Here is an 18,031-nt window from a genome sequence, read left to right as displayed (position 1 = left end):
AGAATATGTATAACCGAGCACAAGTGTCTAGTTTCAAAAATCAAACGCAACTACAGCTGCTAACAGCTAAATAGTTAAACACATTTAAGAAAAATAGAAAAAACATGACAACAATTTGCGTTGGAAATAATAAACAAGTCAGAAGTAGGTAGTAGGCTTATTAGTAAAACTAAAGATTTGTATTATCATTATCGTTACAATTTATATGACTCACTTTTTTATTTAATTAATAAAATAACTTAAAAATTTATTCTTACGCCCCACTATAAACATAAATCATAAGTTTAAAAAGTATTTTTATTCCTCTTTTTAAATTATATATCAAGTTAAATTAAATAACATATCTTAATACATTTTCGAACCTTGTGTCAAGTTAAATTAAATAACATAAATTGGTACAGTGTGAGCAGTAGTATATGTTTGTTAGTGCTTCTCCATTTGGATCCTTTGAACAAAGTATGGAATCAGCAAGACTATGGATCCACTCTTTGTTGTTCTTAATTTTCACTATTGCTTCTTTGTATCTTCTTGACACACTTGTTATCTCAAGTAGACTAACTACTGATTACCAAAATATCCAGCTGAAGAAGCAGCCCCATCTACCTCTGCGTTTCCGCTCAGATGGAACCTTCAAAATCCTTCAGGTTCTAATACAAAAATTAACTTATTTTTTGCTTTACTGGAAAATAAAATAAAAAAATTGTTGGAAAAATGTTAAAGTAAATCGAAAAACTTTAGTGTATTTCTTTTTTCTTGTGGATTTTGTGGCAAAGTGGGTGTTGTAATTTGGTGTGTTTTAGGTTGCGGATATGCATTATGGGAATGGGATGGTGACTCGGTGTAGAGATGTGTTGGAGAGTGAGTTCAATTACTGTTCTGACCTCAACACTACTCATTTCTTGAGGAAGATGATTCACATTGAAAAGCCTGACTTGATTGTATTTACTGGTAATAACTTTAACTTCCCCTTCTGTTGTTTACCTGTATGTATTGCCTTGACATTATTTGAAGTAAGAAACACACTTTCCTTTTCTCTTCCTTTCTGGATGATTAGAGCAGAGGTTCTAATTCAAGATTTCAGTAACTGCTTTCTGCCTTTCCAAAAATGGTATAATAGAGATTCAGAATATGCTAAATTTAAATAAATAACTCTACTTTTATTGTGTGTCAAGATTTGTTATTGTATGCTGTCTGATGATCTATAAAAAGCCTATCTCAATTGAATTGTGTAATCGCTTCCACTTCCATGAGCTCACTGCGGAGGCAATATTTAGACATTAGGCAGGAAATTGTTAGGTTTTTTTTGTCTAAAGCTACTACATTCAAGAGGTATGATGTGTTTCGCGGACTGCAGTTTGTGGTTTGTTGCACTAAGTACAGTTTGTTGATGGATATAAAGTTCACGCAGAAAAATAAAAATATTTTACAGGGAGACTAATAAAGTTCAGATGGTACAGGGTATGTAGTTACAGATCTGATTATTAGTGTTTCTGATTCACCTGTTATTTTCCGTCCGTTTGTCTTCCATTGATTATGATTTGGCAAGATTGGTAATCACATTCAATAGTTTACTTGTGACTGATATTGGGAACTAACTAAAGGACTACTTCAGCTATTATTAGATACTCCCTCTGTTCCATTTTATGTGGCATCGTTTGACTGGGCACCGTGTTTAAGAAAAAAGAGAAGACTTTTGAAACTTGTGGTCTAAAACAAATCTTAGATATTTGTGTGGGTTGTAAATTATGTCATTAAGGGTAAAAGGGGAATTTTAAAGTTAAATTATTTCTAATTATAGTAAGATGACATTCTTGCTGAGACGGACTAATAAAAAGAGTGCCACACAAATGGGACGGAGGGGTATTTAAAACTATGATCACAATTAAAGAAGCAAGAAATAACTAGTCCTTAGCTAAACTATTAGCAGCTTGTTTCGATCTTGTGTCCGCCTTTTCCTCCTCCCACAGTTCTAACGGAATATTAACTCCTTTACCATGCTTGGCATCACCCATGATATGCCAAACCAATTAAGAATTTCCATCATAAACTTGAGGTAAGATGACGATGTAAAAGAGGATGATTGACATCTTCACTCGCCTCCTTGCACATGAAACACTAACACAAACTAACTGTTGCTTCCTGAGATTCTCTATCGTCAGAATCACCTCTCTAGATGCTAACCAAGTGATGAAATACACCTTCCTGGGTACCTTTGAGATCCAAATCGAGCTATATGAAAATGAAATCTCTCCCTACTCAAAATGTTGTTCATAAAAAGACTTAACAAAGAAAGTTCAATTATTCTCCAACGAACACCTCCAATCATCATGATTCATGGCTATCAAGTGAGTACATTGTTTGTGAACTCATGTGAAGCAAATCTTGCAATCCTTGGAACTCAATCACATCCCAATTATGGAAATTCCCCTTGAACCTCGAAGTCCCGGAAAACCTCTCCACCTATGTATCTTCTGAATTTGTTAGATCAACTACTCCTTTTGGCATGAGACTTTGTATGTGTTCAGGAAATCATCTTTCAAAGTGTTATCTCCGCACCACTTATGATGCCAAAACATAACTCTCTTCCCGTCTCCAACCCTGATTGAAACGCTGCCACTAAATTCTACCCAACCCTTTATAATATTCCTTCATCAACCACAACCGTTGGACATATTGACATTTTTAGATTTCCACCCCTCTTCAAAAACTTGTTCCTCCGCTCCGAATCTCCATAGCCATTTTCCCAACAATACCTTATCTCCAAGCCTCCCCAACACTTGGAATATGTCACAATCTCCCAACCGATTAGGTGAAACTAGGACATGAAATATGTGTGAATGCTTGCTAAGATGTGGTTAATAAGTACTTCAGTCTCACCTTTGGAGAAGTGCCATAAGTCTTGTCTCAGCTCCCTTATGAATCAGGTTTCATTTTGATCCTTATTTGAAGCACCTCGTGGTAGACCAAGTTAGGTAGTGTGAAAAGCTCCTACCCTACAATTCAAAACATAAGCAAGCCTATCAGTGTTATCCACCTCTCTAACAGGTATAATTTCACACTTTGTAATATTAATCTTTGAAACCAGACATTACCTGGAACCAAGTTTACATTTGACCAAGTATTCCAACTAGATCACATCTCAATGAAAAAATACCAAAGTATCATCCACGAACACTAAATGAGAGATCGATATGGTACCATTTTCGCCAGGTGTTGCATTCAAACCTTTAAGCTATCCACCGATCACGGCGCTATCCATCATCCTACTCAATTCTTCCATTACTCAAATGAAAATCATAGATGATAGAGCATCCTTGTGTCTCAATTCCCTCGCACTACTAAAAAAAAACCCACATGGATTTCCATTCACCAGAATCGAATAATGAAATCAAGAAATTCCAATTCACATGATCTTATGGCTTTTCAAGGTCTAGATTGCACAGAACACTGAAGCACCTTCCTTTTTATTAGAATCTACCACTTCATGTGCCAACAAAATTGCATCCAGAATCTGCCTTTCCTCCACAAAAGCATTTTGTGAAGAAGACAGTCTCGTCTAGGACCTTCCAATATGTAGGGGAAAACACCTTAGAAATGATTTAATGAATGCTTCTTACTGTTAAAATTTCGTAGTGCAAAATCTGTTTTTCCAACAAAATAACTTCAAACAAATTTCATATAAATAATGAAATATACAATCTGAAGTTAAATAAATTTTGGAAACAAAAGTCATATAATCAACAAGATGAAAGGAAGAAGAGTCAAGTCCTCTGAATTCACAGAGTTTTCTTAAGGAAATTATTCCCCTCAAATACCCGAGGTTATGAAATATATCCTCCCAGGAAAAAATGACTCACAACAAACAAATAGCGATACCTCAAATTTGTTGTCCAGCGAACCACTCAATGGCTTGTAATCACACTTGAAGTTTTGGGAAAAGCAGAAACTTTTTTCTTACTATGTAGTGTTTTTCTTCTTGTAAACTTGTTTCAAAAACTTGTTGTCAATATCTGAGAAAGATTAAGATATTTATAGCCTATAGGTGAGCACAATGATTCATGCATGATATGTGAAAAAGTGGCCTAGTAATACGAAATGTTGCATTCATCTGTCATGAGTATTCATGAATGGAATAACTTCATTCATACTTGCAGCACTTTCACATTTTTAATTCACCAATCTTTATTTTATGTACCATTATCCATTCACACATTATACAATGAACCCAACACTTACTAGACTAATAGGCCTATACCACTTGATACTCGTAGCTCCCTCCAGCTTTGGGATAATGANCCAGGTGCTGCATTGAAACCTTTAAGCTATCCACCGATCACGGCTCTATCCATCATCCTACTCAATTCTTCCATTACTCAAATGAAAATCGTAGATGATAGAGCATTCTTGTGTCTCAATTCCCTCACACTACTAAAAAAAACCCACATGGATTGCCATTCACCAGAATCGAATAACGAAATCAAGAAATTTCAATTCACATGATCGTATGGCTTTTCAAGGACTAGCTTGCACGGAACACTGAAACACCTTCCTTTTTATTAGATTCTACCACTTCATGTGCCAACAAAATTGCATCCAGAATATGCCTTTCCTCCACAAAAGCATTTTGTGAAGAAGACACAGTCTCGTCTTGGACCTTTCAATATGTAGGGGAAAACACCTTAGAAATGATCTTATGAATGGTTCTTACTAGACTAATAGGCCTATACTGCTTGATACTCGTAGCTCCCTCCAGCTTTGGGATAATGACAATGAACATTACATCAACTCTTTTCAAACTCTCATCTACTCTAAAACTCCACATTAGTCTCCATTAATTTTCCTGTGAAGATAATGCCTTCAAGATTAATAAAAAATATTGAAACGAATGGATGAAGTTATGGACTAGGCTTTTTGCAGCATAATCATGCCATATCATGATTGAGTTTTATCTAATGTTTTAATTTGTACAATTTTAAATATACAAAAGATAAATTGGGCGTAAAGCATCTGTAGGTTGCTTTTTAATTCCGCCGTTGACTACATTTTTGCGGCATAATCATAAGGAGTGTAGGATTTAAATAGGATCTGGTGTAATATTTTAATTCTCTTGGTTACTTTTCTCCTGTTTTAGTTTCCTGTTTCCTCGTAAATATTTACACTCTAGAGTCTATGTAAAATTAACATCTTAATAATGTAGTTATGATGAGACTTCGATTGGTTCATGGTAAATCAAATCATTGCTCTTTAACGCCCTTCCAAAGCATCTTTTGGCAGTTCCGCTTTTCTTTTTCTTCATTTGTTTTGTTCGTATGTCGCCATCTTCCCCCTCTTTGTTTTCCCTTAAACTCTTCCCTCTTTCTGTTCTCCTCTGGCTCCTTCTTAATCCCTAGTTCATCCTAAATTATTGTATTTGTATAAAATAATCTTTATCTAAGCTGATGTTCGTTGAAATGATGAATGGAGTCTTCTTTGGCATACTTCAAGGTAAACAAGGCTACTAGCACCAGTCTTATGTAACTTCAGCTTGATGAGTTGTATTTCATCTTGTTATCTTGCTTTTCCTTGCTTATTTTACACTTGTTTATGTATTCCCTGAGCTTCTACTTTTCCCATATCTCCAACTGCAATTTCATTGTCCTTGTTCTTCCACATATGTGTTGCTTGTATAGCATACAAATGTTACAGTTGCTAATTGGTAGTGATTGCATATCATTTGCTTTATCATTGTTTGATCTTCTGTAAAACTCACTTGACTTTGTTATATAGGAGATAACATATTTGGATCAAGTGCTACTGATGCTGCAGAATCTTTGTTTGAAGTTTTTGCTCCTGCTATAGAATCCGGAATTCCATGGGCAGCAGTTTTGGGGAACCATGATCAAGAATCTACTATGAATCGTGAAGAACTTATGTCTTTCATCTCCCTGATGGATTATTCCGTTTCACAAACATCTCCAATGGATCCAATGAAACAGCAACCAATGACAAATATTGATGGATTTGGCAACTACAATCTTGAAGTGCAGGGTGCACCTGGCTCATACTTAAGTAACAGCAGCATTCTTAACCTATATTTTCTAGATAGTGGAGATAGAGCTATTGTTGACGGAGTCCGGACTTATAACTGGATCAGGGAATCTCAACTAAGTTGGCTTCGTGGTCTTTCTAAAAGATTTCAGGTATTGTTATGACTGACATTAGAAGGAAACATATGAACTCTCTCACTTTCTCCCTCTCTCCTTCCTATGCACGTGACTCGGTGCTTCCCTGTTGAGCATTCTATTACAAATCTTCCATTTATTAGAACTATCTTTTCTGTGTTTCTGTTACTTGTTTCTGCTCTGATGAGTGGGTTTAGTCTATTCAGAGTTTATTAACATTTTGCAGGTCAATACAATCACAGGGACAATGGAAGCTTACTGACCAATCAGTGGAGATTCCTCCGCTCCCAGTGATGCATCCTGCACTAGCATTTTTCCACATCCCAATTCCAGAAATCCGTCAAGGTCCTATTAAAAATATTGTTGGCACGTACCGGGAATATGTGGCATGTTCATTGGTGAACTCCGGAGTCTTGAAGACCTTTATCTCTATGGGGGATGTTAAAGCTTTTTTTATAGGTCATGATCATAATAATGATTATTGTGGGAATCTAGAAGGTATGTGGTTTTGCTATGGTGGAGGCTTTGGATATCATGGTTATGGTGTAGCTGGTTGGCCTAGAAGAGCAAGGGTAATACAGGCAGAACTTGGGAAGGGAAAGGAAGTCTGGATGGGTGTGGAGAAGATCAGGACATGGAAACGACTCGATGATGGTGTATTGACCAAGTTTGATGAGCAAGTCTTGTGGGACATTCATTCATCAAGATGAAAGTATCAGGTACATACTGTTCATTCTATATGGTTATATGACCTATGTTGCTCGAACTCTTAAAAAGTGTCAACGGGTGCATGTCGGATTCTCCAAAAGTAGTGTATTTTTGGAGAATCTGACATAGGTGCGGCATCGAAAGTGAAGAGTCCGCGCAACTATCCATACATACTTTTTAACTTTTATCTTAATTGCCTTGTTTATATATAAGCATATTTGGTTAAACTTCTAAAATCAGCTTATTTTAAAAAGTGTTTTTTTCACAAGTGTTTTTAGTGAGAAATAATTTGTATTTGCCTAATTAGCTCGAAAGATACTTTTGAGCAGTAATTAGTGTTTGATCAAAGCTTTTTCAAAAGTGCTTGTAAGTGTATCAAACCCCTTTCAGCCCAACTTATTTCAGTCCAAATTACTCGCCCATTTAATAACACAGTCCATTTTGATCCCCCGAATTCATTCAGACACCCCTAGTTCAACTTAACTCGGGGTTCTCTACATGAACATAGATATATAATGAAAAAAAAATAAAAACTTTAAGAGAAAATGACCAAAATAGTCCTTAATGTATAGGGATTACTTTATTTTGATCCTTAATATATTCCACGTGATCTATATGGTCTTTCATGTATTATAAAAGTATTTAATTTGGTCTTTTGCCCTAAATATAACAGATCTCAGTTAAATTTAACAGCGGTCCCACCTAAAAAACCCAAACTTTCCCTTTCTCTTTCATCAGTGGCGTGAAAAGCTTGACCCAATTTCCCCCTTCTCCGACGACCACATTGTTCTATGCCACTGACTCACCGACGTTCGTCCACCAACCAGTCGCTGCTCTCCACTTTTGTCCCTCCTCCACCACCCTTCTGTTCCCACAATTTTAGCCCTAATTCAAAGTTATGATTTCTAAAAAATAATTTTATTGTTAAGTTAGAAAATTAGTTTATTTTCTTTCACTGTTAATATTATTATAAGATTTAATCCTATTGTTAGATTTGTTAATGTTCATAGTGAGGGTCAATGGTATATATATGATGGTCACAATTTTTTAAAAACAGATCATGTGTTTGAGACAACATTTTTCAGCATTAAAATTTGCCATATGATGCTGATGAAGTATCAACTGAGCAAATTTTATGTTGGAGGTATTTGTAAAAATCAATTGACATAAGATGAACTTGATCCTTAAATGTTTATCAAAAGCAAAATTCAACTATCTAAACCACACTTTTGAGAAGTAATATTTTTAAAAGTGGAAGAGGAAAGTTCCTTCTATGGCTGAGGCAAAAACACCCACAGGCTCTTCAAAACAGAGCTTTTGATGGGAGGACCAGAAAATGAAGGAGAAAGGGAAATATTTTGGGTGGTTTTATTTTTCAGTGGGGCCCAACGTTAAATTTAACTGATGGCTATGTTATATTTAGGGCAAAGGATCAAATTGAGTACTTTTTATAATACATTAAGACCATGTGGAATATATTAAGGATCAAAATAAAGTCATCCCTATACATTAAGGATCATTTTCTCAAAACTTTTTACACATTAAATTCTGAACATATAAGTTTGAACTATGATTAGCTCAATGCTAAGAATCTTGAAGGTTGAAAAATTATTAAAGTTAAATCCTAGACTTGCCTCTATTTTTGGGAATAGGAAAAGTTGTCTAATTCACATTTTAAATATTACTCTCTCCATTCCAAAATACTTATCAAAATTTTCTTTTTGGAAAGTCAAATGATATGAACTTTGACCCACATTTTAAGATGTGTTTTTTCATCATATTGATATGGGAATAATTGCAATTTATAGTACTTTTCCTATCATTTTTGAATATCTAAATTTTAATTATAAAATATCAAATTAATCTAATCTAATTTAGTTATGAAAATTAGACAAATTGACTCTCAAGAGGTGGAACGTGACAACTGTTTTGGAACAGAGAGAATATTAATTAGTTAGTTAAAAGAAAAGAAACCTTGACGAATTGGTTCACAAACCTGTTGAGACAACCTGTATCTACCTATCTTGATTCATATGATGATCATCCAGCGAACAGTTATTACCGTTGAGTCGAATCTAGTCAGACATAATTTGTTGGCTTGTTGTATGGCGGAAGTCACTAGCTAACAACCTTAGCTAGAGTTGTCTTTCTTATTTAATTTCTTGTGTTCGGAACGTAAGCAAAAAATATTGCCCCAAAAGCATTTGTATATAATCTAGACAAAATACTATGGATGGTGGAGTGGGGTGGTTGGGATGGGGGCTACAGGGCTGCGGGTAAAGATGAGATGTGTTGGAGGGTGTGGATGGCACAATCAATAGGAAATGCCATATGTGAAATTTGTTTTCCCTATTTCTACCCGTGAAGTTATTTTCCTCATTTTTAAGGAATTGCATTCCTAAAGAAAATGTTTTTCCCTTTTACTAAACTCATGTGATGTTTGCTATATATTACAAAAGACGAGTATGATTTCAGGCAAACGAGGTGTGCAGTGGTATTCAGGCTTCAAAGTTTGTGTTAACCTAATTGAAATGAGAAAATATATTGTATCTCCCCATATAATTTTTGATACAAAAATACACTTAGTCAAGTGGCTCAAAATATCAAAAACTCATGGTGAAAGTACATAATTATTCCCTAAATTAGTGAAATTGCGTTGTTTGCCCTATATAATAACGCCATCTTGGCCATTTTCATTAAAAAAAGTAGGAACAAATTTAGGCAAAATTGTATTTAATGTTCAATAACTTACTAATAGTACTTGCCTATTGGTAAATAGATAAATGGAGATACCAAATAGAATAATTACAAATTCAACTGTTGAGATTTCATATTGCTTAAGGTATACATTACAACAAAATCACAAAGGTCGTATATGATATAAGAGAATATAGAAAATATTTTATCTTGGATTATTTTTTTCTATATCATTTTCAAAGTTTAGTAATAATACAATATGGAGGATATGATGGGGAAATAATTAATGGTTTTATGACGTTTTTGAATGCTAATTATTGATAATAATATATATGATTAAAACAATTGAGATAAAGTGAGAATATTATAATTACCGTTCAAGGGAAAAACAAATACATGTGAGATATCACATGTATAACATTTGAAACACGTTTTTCTGGTCACTTGTACATAAAATTTCAGCACTACTTTCATATCGTTTATGAAAATAATTATTACTATTTAAGAATACAAAATAATGTGACATCTCATGTGTATAATGTTCATAACATAAATTTCAAGAGAATCATTTATAACATAAGACGAACATTCACAAAGGAGATTCCTTTAGTGGAAATTAGTAAAAGAAACAGGTAGAGATAGTATCTCAGAGGAAAAATAATAACAGGAAAAGCAATGATAGCAAGAGTTAGAAATTGTATTATAATGTTAAAAAAGGAGAGACATGAAAAAGATGTATTGCATCCACGTGAAAAGGGAAATACAGAAGAACAAAAATGACATACATTAAAAATAGACGAGTATAAATTCATGTGAGATTCATTTGTGTATAATGTTCAAATCATGTTCTTTGAGTGCATCATTTAGGATGAAAACATGATTTCATAAAAGATATCTCTTTAATTTAGATTTTCTGTATATTAGCACAAGCAAATCAAAAATTTGAAATGATCAGGTCATCTAACATGAGAAAAAATTAAACAATAAACTTAATCAGTGCCTACAACCAACCTTTGTAGTTTAAAGTGCCTAATAATATTAATATATCCCCCGTCAAGGTATATGCCATGACCCAAAATCTGAAGGGTCATGATGTCTCCTACACCACCCTCGAAGAAGTATTAGGGAGAAGTAATTGGATAGGACATGGCGTAGTTGTGCCTTACCGAGGACATAACTTTAGATAAGAAAGTGTGGAGGACGTGAATAAGATAGACGGCTAGTAGGTAGGACTGTGTCCATGCTAGTAGGTAGGCGTGCATCTTGGTGTCCTTACTAGTAGTCTGTGTTTGGATTGGCTTATTTTAATAAGCTTTTGGCTTTTCAGCTCTTTTTTATTTTTATAATTGTTTGGGAAAGACAAAAAATGTTTTTAATCATTTTCTTTTAGGTTGAAGAAGTACAAAAATAAGCTAAAAGTCAAAAGTTGGGTATTCTCAACTAATGACTTTTAGCTTATTAGCTACTTTAAAGAAGTCGATCCAAACACCCCCTTAATAGTGTTGTGCTTGTAGTTTCTTATTCTTTGATTTTGTTGATTTATGTTGTTTCGTGTAATTCAATTGAAGTATTGTTCTACTACTATTGTTACTACCTGTTGTCGACCTTCAGTACTTTCATTACGACTTTTTCTAGTCTGTTTATGTCTTAAGCCGAGGGAATATCAGAAACAGTCTTCTTTACCTCACCTCTGAGTGAGGTAGAGAGGTTTGCATACATTTTACCCTCCCAGATCTCACTCTGTGGAAATTCAATACACCGGGTATGTTGTTGTTACATATTTGATTAACTATCATGATGAATGCAGCCAAAACCAGATCATGAAATAGTTTCAAGATTTTTGTCCCAAATAGCAATTTTGTAACAAGGCTTTAAAGAATACCAACAATTCAGTGCTTCCTTTCTTGCAAAGACAGCAGCGAAAATAAGCACTTCAACAACGATAAGTCGATAACCATTTCTTTCGGCAGACTGCAGATGGAAGAAGATTATCTGTGCAGGATGCTAAGGCACCCAGTTAAACTCTGCAATTTACAATACCTTAAGCAACATGAATCTGTTTCATAACCATCACTATTTGCAGTCCTGTCCATTAAAAACAAAAAAATCACACCACTTTCTTTTTAGTTCAGATTTTCAAAATCAAATATTCATAAGATAGAATAAAGTTAGTTAACACTGAGATGCCAATTTGTATCACATGTGAAGTAAATGATAATATGACATTAGTCTTCCAACATCATTTCAAATATACTGGTTCAATTACAGGAATTGACAAGATAACTCCACAAAATGATAGATTTATTGTTTGCTCAAAGTTAACTAATTTACTCTAAGCAAAGGGTGAAACACTATGGTTGATGAACCAAACCATAAACAGCACCTGAAAACGTTATACGCTGCCTACATATCGACTTCCCAAGGAAAACAAGCCATTGGTGTAAAGTACAGACCATCTCCATCGTCGTGAAGTTAGATTATCTATTTTCTTAAAGCACTTCTTCTCCACATCATACCACTCAAGACTTTCAAATTTAACATCCATAAGAATCTTCCCTTCCTTACAATCCAGAGGAGTGATAAAATCGAAGCCAAAGTCAAACATGCTCAGATCAATAATGTACTCCTTAGCCCCTATATGATTCTTTGAATCTTTTAACACCCAAATATCCATGGAAGATACGTCCTCGGGTGAATCAACCAAACACAACAACCCCTTCAACTCCACCAAAAAAGGAACTCCAGCAGGATCAAAAGACCTTCTGGTAACACCACTGTACTAAACTCCTCTTTTCCCAAATCGAACGACACAATTGCATCAATCTTTGTGTTATCATACTTGTCATTGTATCCAATCCAATAACAACTATTTTCAATCAAAATTCCCCACAAATGAAGATAACACGGGCATTTCGAACTAACAATCTTTCAAACAACAACCACCAGTCCACCTCAAAACCTCACACCCAATTTCATGATTAATACAACGAGCATTGACCAAAACATACTCATTCCTCTCCTTTATATACCCAAAAGCACTACCATCTTTAACATCACAAAAATGAGATTTAGGGAATTTAACTAATTCTTGAGTACTAGGGTTACAACCCTTGGGTACTAACAAAGCAAATCAACTCCGATTTAGATGGCAACATATTGGCATAACCATCCAAAGTAAATGTGAAGTCAAAGTTATGATTCCCTTCAAAATCAATTGATGACAGAGTTAGTTTAGTAGTAGAGGTACCGTAGATTATGCAACGACGGTAGGATTTTTCTTGGAGCAATAGCAAGTTGGGTTTCTGGGATGAATTTTTTCTGTGTAGGGATTTGAAAAATGGGTCATCAATTATGATTCTCCATTGTTTGCAAACGGACCTTAATATGCACAATGACTTTGTGGGTAGCCTTGAGAAGATCTCCATGATAACATCCTTTGACAGTGTTTTCCTCTCTGCTATGGAGGATGGTGAAGCGGCTCTTGATTTTGAGGATTTTAAGGTTTTCTTCTTCATCTTCTTCGTCTCTCTGGTATTCTGGGGATGGAGGGAAAAGAGAGAGGCAAAGAGTGTTCTATGTTGTATTTTGGTCGTGTAATTTTTTATTTTTTTTAAAAAAAAGCCCTTCAAAATGTGTTCGGGTAACTTACACAAATCCAACTAATTTAATACTATTATAAAGTAGGCATAATATATAAATATGACTCTTAACTTGGCTTCAACGGACAATTATACCCTCCAACTTTGAGTGTGTACTAGTAGACATTTAAACTTATATAAAATTGAACAAGTAGACACACGTGTCCTACATGGCATAATACATGTAGGACACTACGTAGGATACAAATTTTTCATGTAGGGTGTCATGTAGGATGAATGTGTCTATTTGTTCAATTTTATACAAATTTAAGTGTCTACTTGTGCACACCCAAAGTTAAAGGTCATAGTTGTCCGTTGACGTCAAGTTAAGGAGCATGTTTATGTATTATGCTTATAAAGTATTATGAAACTTGTCAAAATTTGGACTTCAAATACATGTATTTGACATGTTCAGACATATGTATCTCGAATACATGAAGTCAAAATTAAGTGTAATTTGCATGTATCTGATCTCTCGTTCGTTACTCTCTTCTCTTGCTTGCCGCTTTCCTCTTTCCACTTATCTAGTGTGATTCACATAGATACATAGACTATCTCGCCAGCCTCACTCCTATCTCACTAGTCTCTCGATCTCTATTTTAGTGTATCTTGTAGCAAAAATACACATATCTAGTTGTATCTAACTTGAAATCTAGTATGAAATTATTAACTAGTGAGATAAAAAGTAGGGGTGTATAAAACCGAACCGAAAACCGAAAATCGAATCAAACTGCAAATCGAGTCAAACCAAAAAAAAAAACCCGACTAGTGGTCTGGTATTGGAAAAAAAACCCCCGACTATATTTGGGTTGGTTTGGTTTTAACTAAACAAAATCAACCCGAGACCAAACCAACCCGACATTATATATGTAATTTTAAAATTTTATTTTATATATATAAATATTTACTTTGATATAATTTTAAAATATTTCTTATACTATTTCATAGTTTTTATCTTTTAATATATTATTTCAAGTTTAAATCTTAGAATTCGGAATGGTCCAATAAAGATTGTAGTTCATAGATGTTAACTTAAATCAAAATCAAATTAATACTAATTAAAAAGGAAATCAATTCAACACTAAGAATGACAATAATATTGAATATTTGTTCTTTAGTTTTACATTGGTTTAGACAATTAAAATACATAATCTAATTTTAATTTTCCTTAAATATTCAATAATGTAACTAATACTTATTAAAATTATTTTAGCATGATTTAGTACTTTTAAATTATGATCATTTTCATTATGACTTTGCAATATTTATTTTATATGATGATTTCATTATTATTTTTTATTGAATATTTTAGTGTCATCAGTACTCATCTCATATTTTGTGTTATTTTCTTAAGAAACACCTTAGATAATTGTATTTTGGTTGGACTAAAGAAATATTTGAAGCACAAGGTAATTATATGTTTGTATGCAAACTTTACCAAAAAATCCAAAAATCTGGAAAAAAAAATCTGAGGTTTATTAGTTTGGTTTGATTTATAAATTTGACACAATGGTTTGGTTTGGTATTTGAAAAATCCGAACCAACCTGAGATTGAAAAACCCAAAAAAATCCGAATTTTATTAGTTTGGTTTGGTTTATAAATTTAAAAATTTTACACAAATGGTTTGGTTTGATATTTGAAAAATCCGAACCAACCCAGTTTTGTACACCCCTAATAAAAAGTAATTCTTTCAAAGTACAAGGAGAATTAGTAAATATTTTATCTAAGCTAGTTAGCTTTTTTTTATTGTTGGATTATCAGTTCTTAACGATTTGAGGTTTTTTCTTAACGGGTTAACCGATAACCCAATAGTAAATCAATAAATTATATCTATACCATTCGTATATAAAGTCCTTGGCTTAGGATTTAGTTTCATATTTTTGTTCTTGGTAATCTCAAATTTTCAATTATTCTACAATGTGTTAGTGTTGTTTTTGAGCAAAATACAATAAATCAACTCATATGCATGATTTATTTGGTTTGTCACCGTGTTTCTAAGTGATTTTCAATCATTTTTTTTGTGTCAAATCTTAAAGGTTAAACTAATAACAATCAATAACCAATAAGCTGATAAGTCAATATTTTAATGGTTCTTAACAGTTTAACATATCTATAAATCGATAACCGATAAATTGAATCGATAAACCTCAAAACTGAACCAAGCCAACCAATACGTAGCCCTAACGCAGAAAGAGTAGTTTTCATCACTTTTTTCCCTCTTCGTGCTTTCCCTTCTCATCCACTCTTTTCTTGCATTTTAGATATTAACTAATAAGTCAACAGATTGAACAATATTATGTTTAGTACCAAACACTTAACATCTGAAAGTTGGAGTATGTATTACATTTAAGGGTGTTCATGGTTTGGATAAAAACCGATCCAAACCGAAAAACCAAATCAAACCGATTAAATGAACCGATTTAATTTGGGTTTTGGTTTGGTTTGGTTTTAGATTGTTAAGAACCGATAGTATTTGGTTTGGTTATGATTTTGTTCCAAAAAAATCAAAGAAACAACCGAACCAAACCAACAAGTTATATACATAAATTTTATTATTATACATACATAATATATTATATTCATAAACAATTTTAAAGATTTTATATATGTTTCATCAAAATTTATTTATAATTTACTTATGAAAGAAAAAATGTCCAAGGTGAGAACAATTTTCTTATTGGTTTATATGAGTGTCTATGAAAATTCATTGTGGGACTGAAAATGTCATTGTCTCTTCCTTCTATGCCAAAATAGTGAATTTTGAAGTTTTATTCAGTAAATTCAATGATCCAAAGTTCTGTAATGTCAGTCATTCTAACTATTTTTTCATTTGAATGGATTGTTGTCACTTTTTTCACGTTTTGAATGAATTGTTTCTTTTATTTTTATGTATGGTTAATAACCAAATAACCGAACCAAATCAAACCAAAACCGAAAACAACCAAACCGATAAATATATATTATATTTGGTTTGGTTTGGTTTTGATAATTTTAAAACCGATTAAGTTGATTTGGTTTTGGTTTTGACCAATAATCGACCCAACCAACCCTTGAACACCCCTAATTACATTATTAAACAACAGGGTGTCTAATTTAATTACAATATGAAATAACTAACTTAAATTAGATTAAAACAAACAACAGAGAAAGAAATGAAACAAAACAACTTTCAACATCTATGCAAAACGGTGCAAGAATTACTTTAACAATAGGTTGCAAAGCTAACCTAGTGACCATCTAAAAAAAAAGCGAAAAAAAACAATATTTTTTTTAAGGAACAATGGCATTCAAATTTACTTGTCAAATATTTCCTAATTTGATTTCTAGGTTTACTTATTATTTTTGAAAAAATCAAGAAAGTACAATTTTTTTCTTTCTATTATATCCTCAATTAATTTATATTAAGTTAATGTCATTGAAAAATATAGAATTTCTTGAAAACCTTCGATGACCAATTTATCTGTCAAGTATTAAGACAATGTTTGGAGATTCACATAACCCCTTAACTTACCCCAAAAGAACATTCTAATTAAGTTTTTATGAAATTCTTTTGAACAATTCTTATACTCTAAGAAATGAATAAAAATTCAAAATGCACTTGAAGTTTCAACAAATATCAAAGTAGAAGACTCACTTACATTAGTTGAAGATTTAAAAATTATTAAAGTAAAAAATTTAAAAAGAAAAGATGAAGATCAAATAGAATTAGTCGAAAAATGGACCTAGTTTAGATAAATACAAGAGCTTCTAGCAGAGTACAAGCAGAAGATAAACTAAATAACATAAAAAGACCAATACAAATTCCACTTTATGAAGTAGATAGAAGTTGATGAGGAGAAACTGTCATCTCACGCTTCAAACAACCTGAAACCAACTTACATCAACAAAAGGTATAGCAAGAATAGTATCGATACACCACGTGTACTGGGTAGATATCATCGGTCAACTTGAATGAGTTCTAAGTAAAACATCACAAAATCAAAATCAACCAATGCATTGTCCTTACATGTATCATTCTACTCATTCTTTGACCTTACTTCAAAAACATGCCAAACTTCAATTGTAAGGCAGAAGTTGTTCTAGCAAAAATGTGCTATGTATAATGAATGATAAAGCTTCTCCCTCTGATCTATAAGTTGTTTAGAATTTTCAGTTTCTTTGGTAATTAGTACCTGTTCTAACCTTGTTCTAACTTGTTCCTTCGACATTCGACTTGTACTTCTTAGGTTAATTTTCCTAAAAGTCAGTGGTGTCAATTGAATTTTTTCTAGTCTTGTCAATGGTGTGTTTTATATTAAAATCAGATACTCTTTATGTTGCTTTGGTACAAGATTGGACATGGATCTCACTGGGAGGAAAGTGAAGTGTATTTGAGTGAGAAGATTTATTTTATTTTATTTTATTTGATAAGGTAGGTTAGACCGGCTATGTTTGGAGCGGAGTGTTGGCCAGTCAAAAACTCCCACGTTCAAAAGATGAAAGCTGAGATGGATGAGTGGGCATACTAGGAGAGATTAGATTAGGAATGAAGATATCTGAGACAAGGTAGAAGTGGCCTCGATAGAAGACAAGATGCGAGAAAGAGACTCAGATGTTGGGCATGTGCAGAGAAGATGCAAGGATGCCCTAGTGAAAGGTGAAAGGTGTGAGAGGTTGGCTATGGATGGTTTCAGAAGAGGTAGACCGGAGAAGTATTGGGGAGAGTTAGACATGACATGTTGCATCTTCAGCTTACCAAGCATATGACATTAGATGGGAGGTTATGGAGGCCACGTATTAGGGTAGGAAGTTTGTTAGATAGTTGAGCATTGTCTCACTTTTTCTCT

General features: G+C 33.4%; 1 protein-coding gene across 1 annotated transcript; it reads left to right on the top strand.

The window, feature by feature from the left end:
* Window positions 1-389: 389 nt before the first annotated feature.
* On the top strand, window positions 390-6,909 carry LOC125877179 (probable inactive purple acid phosphatase 28). Its single transcript, XM_049558515.1, has 4 exons — window positions 390-644; window positions 801-948; window positions 5,767-6,179; window positions 6,404-6,909. The coding sequence occupies exons 1-4, from the start codon at window positions 417-419 to the stop codon at window positions 6,869-6,871; spliced, it is 1,257 nt and encodes a 418-aa protein (XP_049414472.1). The 5' UTR covers window positions 390-416; the 3' UTR covers window positions 6,872-6,909.
* Window positions 6,910-18,031: the final 11,122 nt, after the last annotated feature.

The sequence above is a fragment of the Solanum stenotomum genome, chromosome 9, assembly GCF_019186545.1.
Source record: "Solanum stenotomum isolate F172 chromosome 9, ASM1918654v1, whole genome shotgun sequence".
Lineage (NCBI taxonomy): Eukaryota > Viridiplantae > Streptophyta > Magnoliopsida > Solanales > Solanaceae > Solanum > Solanum stenotomum.
The sequence above is the reverse complement of the archived record's forward strand: the minus strand, read 5'-3'. Positions and strand labels throughout refer to the sequence as shown.

What these genes read in the sequence shown, in the direction of transcription:
- LOC125877179 (XM_049558515.1), top strand. Translation starts at nt 417, where the DNA reads ATGTTTGTTAGTGCTTCTCCATTTGGATCCTTTGAACAAAGTATGGAA. An exon ending in GAACCTTCAAAATCCTTCAG is followed by an intron (nt 645 to 800) that starts GTTCTAATACAA and finishes GGTGTGTTTTAG; the next exon opens with GTTGCGGATATGCATTATGG. An exon ending in GTCTTTCTAAAAGATTTCAG is followed by an intron (nt 6,180 to 6,403) that starts GTATTGTTATGA and finishes ATACAATCACAG; the next exon opens with GGACAATGGAAGCTTACTGA.